Raw genomic sequence first — 5,820 nt, forward strand, 5'->3', positions numbered from 1 at the left:
GGGGGCCAGTATAAAAAAAATATAAAAAAGAATAATAATAATAAAATAAATGTATTCACCAACTGTAAGTCGCTCTGGATAAGAGCGTCTGCTAAATGACTAAAATGTAAATAGTGTCTATCCAGTTCAGCTTCCTTTATACTTTGTGTCTACTTCATTTAATGCAAACCTATAAACCCTATAGAAAATATTAAAAAGTCTAAGGCATGTCACACTTTTTAGAATTCATATCCTCATAAACACCTACAAAATGGACAGACACATCAAAAGTCATTTTCCACTTTTTATTGTTTGAGTGTATACATTCTATGATCGAGGTCTTTCTTTCTTGCCTTTGTAAAGGGCCAGTAGTGAGACATTAGCTACTTTGACCACCTTGAAGCGGACACCAGGAATATCACCAACGGCATGCCCCTTCCGACCAAATCCTGCCACCAACACCTCATCGTTTTCCTGTTGAGAGAGGAGGATGAGGATTTGAAAACAGTGGTTATGATAAAAAGCCTGACAATTAACAATTATGTGTAGGTAGTCCAAAGATGACAGAGTCCAAAGATCAGATGACAAATTCATAATAAAACAAAAGTATATATGGATCATCTTGAGAAAATAAAATTGCCATTTGATGAGTAACTTGAAATAGAGAGCTGTGGTGAGTAATGGAAAAGTATTTGCAGGTAGATGTCTTACCTCAATGAAGTTCAAACAGCCGTCATTGGGGACGAAAGCTGTGATCTTTTTGCCATTTTTGATGAGTTGCACCCTGACACACTTCCTGATGGCAGAGTTGGGCTGCTTAGCTTCAACACCCCTAGGGAGAAGGAGAGATGGTTTTGAGCTATCTAATTGTGGAAGCCAAAACATACAGTATGATGTAACCGGCTACATTACAGTGTTGTCTTACACTTTTTCAAGCACGATGCCTTTAGCGTGAGATGCCCCTCCGAATGGGTTAGCCTTTAGGGCAGTGCCCAGGTGGGCCTTCTTATACTGCTTGTCATGCCATCTCTGCTCCCTGCGATGGTTACGCAGTTTCCTGGCTGTACGCAGACCCCGGCACTTGCCTGGGGAAAGAGGAGCCAAAATGGACAGTATGAAGTACTAGGCCAATGTACTGCCCTAGACTGACTTTGATAGCTAATAATATTATCAATGCATGCTTCTTCTACAGGTAATTTGTGCGCCAATGTGGGAATTGGCTATGTTGAACCGCAGTGGTAGGTAGTGACTAGAATGGCCATGGATTCCATGGCTATGTGGCTAGAAGAAAACAATCGGTTTGATAATATAATAATATGCCATTTAGCAGACGCTTTTCTCCAAAGCGACTTACAGTCATGCGTGCATACATTTTTACGTATGGGTGGTCCCGGCGATCGAACCCACTACCCTGACGTTACAAGCGCCATGCTCTACCAATTGAGCTACAAAGATACAAAAATAGCAGCTGCTGGTATCAATACACCACAAGTATACAATTGAACCATATTTCTTCAGTCATGCACAATAATAAGGACGGGAATATCTAGTGGTCTGTGAATGTAAGGACTGCATCATTATCTGGCGTGCTCACGGCATCGCAGAGGCAAGGAGGGAAAGCAGCTGCCTAGAAGAGGCCAGATAAGCCAAGGAACACCCTACAACAATTATGTATCCTTCATGGACACTGAAAGGGAGTTTTGGTAATGTAGCTAACGTTAGCTAGCTGACATCTCTAACCCACTAGCTATCCATTTTCATATCATACATTTATTTCTCACATGTGGCAGCTGGCTACATGTGGCTGGTGCTGCCGACTTTCGTATAGTATAATACACGACAATCATCTCTACATTGTGTGATAAAATATCATATTGTGACTACTGTCAGACAGTTTTTGTGTGTTAGCTCAATCAAATAAACGAATTATTCTAATGTGAATATTGGACTCACCCATTGCTTCAAGGTCTGAGTACTGAAAAAAAGCCGAACGCACGATTCTTACCACATGACCCAAGCGTCATCGCAGTTTGTAACCAATCATTTTGGGGAATCAATGAAATCCCACGTTCATGGCCTTCATGACGAAGTCTCGTAAGCTTTCCTGGTATCTTGATTGCTACGGCTGAATAGTTGCAGCAAAATATCAGGTACAGTATTTAAAATAATATATTTGCTTTTCCAAAATACAGTTGACTCGTACGAATAGATATTCGCGTTACTAAACTGACCTTGTAGTTATTTCTGTCTGGTACAAATGTATTGAGGGTAAATAGATGGCGTTGTTTTTGCTTGATAGCGGCCGAGTTTCAGGCTTCAATGTTGTGGTTTTCATCGAAGGCCGCAGTAAAATTATTGAGCTTCCGGCTTATACCAAATGACACTCACTTAGCTATCCCCTAGGTTATTTACGAATACTTGATTGACGTAAAGATGACGTCCATGGCAATCTCATACAACAATTTTACAGCATGGTCGTTATTCTGTTTGTTTTTTAACCATGCTTTCATGTGCTATATGATAAGGCATGTTGAACCTATAATATTACACTGTACTGTACAGCTGACACACCCACTACTTCAATCCATAGTAGTTAACTGCAGTGTTCAACATTCAGCCTTAGTTTTAGCCAAATTACAATGAACATAGCAATGATTGGGGGGAAACGACATGTTTTTTGTAGAACAATTCATGATGAGTTATGGTGAAAAGCCTGAGGACATAACGAGAGAAGAGTGGATGGAGAAACTCAACAATGTCCACATTCAGAGGGCCGACATGAACAGGCTCATCATGAACTACCTGGTGACAGGTACAGTAGACCACACACACAGACATACCATTAAATACCTGGTAACAGGTACACATTGGTTTGCCTGATCTAAATATCTTTGGTTTGAACAGAGGGGTTTAAGGAGGCAGCTGAGAAGTTCCGTATGGAGTCTGGGATTGAGCCCAGTGTGGACCTGGATTCTCTGGACGAGAGGATAAAGATCCGGGAGATGATTCTGAAGGGACAGATACAGGAGGCCATCGCACTCATCAACAGCATGCACCCAGAACTGCTCGACACAAACCGCTACCTGTACTTTCACCTACAGGTAAAAAGCAGATTGCCTCTTCCTTTATAATTCTTCTGTCAGTCTTATTTTGTGTGCTGTTTCCTTCATTCATTGCCATCTATTCCTCTCCCTATCCTTTTTGTCTCCTTACCCCCTCCACCGTTTTTTGTCCATCTTCCTTTTCCTCCCATGACCGTCCCTGCATACTGCTCTTCCCCTCTGCAGCAGCAGCACCTGATTGAGCTGATCCGTCTGAGGGAGACTGAGGCAGCACTAGAGTTTGCTCAGTCCCAGCTGGCAGAGCAGGGGGAGGAGAGCAGAGAGTGTCTGACAGAGATGGAGAGAACCCTGGCCCTGCTGGCCTTTGACAACCCTGAGGAGTCGCCCTTCGGAGACCTCCTCAACACGATGCAGAGGCAGAAGGTGTGTTAATTCTCACTTATCATAATCCAGAAATAGGTAATAACATGCATATTGCTCTGTAATTGCAAGTTTCTACTACTATTTCAGTATTTTGTCAGTACATGAACTTTGGTTTTGACTAGATGGGATAGTGCTTTTGTCAGATGTGACTTTTCGTAGTAGCTTAGGAGAATTTACGCAGCAGGTTAGGATAATTCATTTAGCAGATTAGGAGAATTAAGTTAAATTTAGGAAAAGTGTTAGTTAGGGTTAGCTAAAATCCACAAAAATGCAACTTTTGACGTTACTTTGACAAAAGCTGTATCCCTTCTAACCATACATTTTGACCTTTACATGACGTTGATTTAATATAACTCCTGTCCACTGTGTGCTTCCTGAAGGTGTGGAGTGAAGTGAACCAGTCTGTGCTGGACTACGAAAACAGAGAGTCGACGCCCAAACTGGCCAAGCTCCTCAAACTGCTCCTGTGGGCTCAGAACGAACTCGACCAAAAGAAAGTCAAGTACCCCAAAATGACAGACCTCAGCAAGGGCACGATCGAGGACCCAAAGTGAGAGCACACCAGGCTGTGTATGCTGGTGGAAAATAAATGGACTCCCCTCCTACCTATTTATACTCTGACAGAGACTGACTGAAACAATCTTTTTTCTTTCTTTGTGTGGGTTGCTTTTTGGGAGACTTTGATAATGTGGACTGTGGAACTGGATAGTTTGTATTTTAAAGTGACTTGCTGCCTGAAACTTTAATATCCAAAATATAAACCCTTGTATTTTAATGAAGTAAAATTATAAGACTTTTGTTTCATGTCTGCAATAGTTGTGTATGAACATTTCCTTTTTGCATATTTCACAGTTACACTTTTTGTTTTCTGTCTACTGGCAGGGAAAGTTAGCCGTCTTTGCAAATGGATGGTGTGTTAAAGCCTAAATTAGGCTCTTGGGACTATAATGTGTCAACCTATAAACAGAAATGAATGAGGGTGTGGTGTTGGGGTAGAACGATTGGTTCCCATTGCTGTGGTCTGCTGTCACAATTACAGTATATTTTGTTTTTCTGAACAAAAAACATGCACATTTCAGTTTCTCATGAATGCTAGGGTAGGGGCCAAAGCTGGGTACTGACTGTGAATGATTCTAAGCTGACAATGCCCTGTAATGTTGTCAGGGTTTTACTGCAACCTTAGTTTTCATCCTGTTATCTTGAAACAACAAGACAATAATGTGAATACATACAGAGACATAAATTCAGTTCAAGTTGACAGTTTTGCAACTGGATTATTTACATGTATGGAATAAAATACTATTTTGGAACACTTGATATGCCTAGGTTGTTCTTCATTATATTTGCACCTCCCTCTGCAACTGGATCCTGGACTTCCTGACGGGCCGCCACCAGGTGGTAAGAGTAGGTAACAACACCACGCTGATCCTCAACACGGGGTCCCCTCAGGGGTGCGTGCTCAGACCCCTCCTGTACTCCCTGTTGATCCATGACTGCATGGCCAGGCACGACTCCAACGCCATTAATTTAGCCAACGACACACAGTGGTAGGCCTGATCACCGACAATGATGAGACAGCCTATAGGGAGGAGGTCAGAGACCTGGCCGTGTGGTGCCAGGATAACAACCTCTCCCTCAACACGATCAAGACAAAGGAGATGATTGTGGACTACAGGAAAAGAAGGACCAAGCACGCCCCCATTCTCATCGACAGGGCTGTAGTGGAGCAGCTTGAGAGCTTCAAGTTCCTTGGTGTCCACATCACCAACAAACTACCATGGTCCAAACACACCAAGACAGTCGTGAAGAGGGCACGACCAAGCCTATTCCAAGTCTAGGTCCAAAAGGCTTCTTAACAGCTTCTACCCCCAAGCCATAAGACTCCTGAACAGCTAATGAAATGGCTACCCTTACTATTTGCGTTATCGTCGTCGTCGTCGTCCACGCCCCCCCTCCCGCTGCTGCTACTATCTGTTTATTATGCATATTTGTACATATTACCTAAATTACCTCGACTAACCGGTGCCTCGCACATTGCCTCTGTACGGGTACCCTCGCTACTGTTATTTTTACTGTTATTTCACTGCTTTTATTTTCTACTTATCTATTGTTTACTTAACACTTATTTTTCTTAAAACTGCATTGTTGGTTAAGGGCTTGTAAATAAGCATTTCACTGTTGTATTCGGCGCATGTGACAAATAAGATTTGATTTGATATTGTGTTATTCAGTCTTGTCAGTATGCTATTTAACCGATAGCTTACTTTCTCAGAGGATGGAAATAGTAGTTTAGACACCAACGTCTACAGGAATCTCACTTTTTTCATCTGATTGCAGGTTATTATATAACGGTGCC

At 42.2% G+C, this 5,820-nt stretch overlaps 2 protein-coding genes across 2 annotated transcripts; one reads left to right on the top strand and one right to left on the bottom strand.

Annotated features, from left to right (window-relative positions):
- Positions 1-270: 270 nt before the first annotated feature.
- On the bottom strand, positions 271-2,020 carry LOC121545328 (40S ribosomal protein S23). Its single transcript, XM_041855752.1, has 4 exons — positions 1,933-2,020; positions 905-1,064; positions 691-811; positions 271-453 (listed from the first exon to the last, which is right to left on the bottom strand). The coding sequence occupies exons 1-4, from the start codon at positions 1,934-1,936 to the stop codon at positions 307-309; spliced, it is 432 nt and encodes a 143-aa protein (XP_041711686.1). The 5' UTR covers positions 1,937-2,020; the 3' UTR covers positions 271-306.
- Positions 2,021-2,042: 22 nt separating this feature from the next.
- Positions 2,043-4,779, top strand: LOC121545327 (glucose-induced degradation protein 8-B homolog). Its single transcript, XM_041855750.1, has 5 exons — positions 2,043-2,129; positions 2,663-2,791; positions 2,884-3,080; positions 3,267-3,464; positions 3,845-4,779. Exons 2-5 carry the CDS (start codon positions 2,671-2,673, stop codon positions 4,016-4,018), a joined length of 690 nt encoding a protein of 229 aa, XP_041711684.1. The 5' UTR covers positions 2,043-2,129; positions 2,663-2,670; the 3' UTR covers positions 4,019-4,779.
- Positions 4,780-5,820: the final 1,041 nt, after the last annotated feature.

Source organism: Coregonus clupeaformis, chromosome 30, assembly GCF_020615455.1.
Source record: "Coregonus clupeaformis isolate EN_2021a chromosome 30, ASM2061545v1, whole genome shotgun sequence".
NCBI lineage: Eukaryota > Metazoa > Chordata > Actinopteri > Salmoniformes > Salmonidae > Coregonus > Coregonus clupeaformis.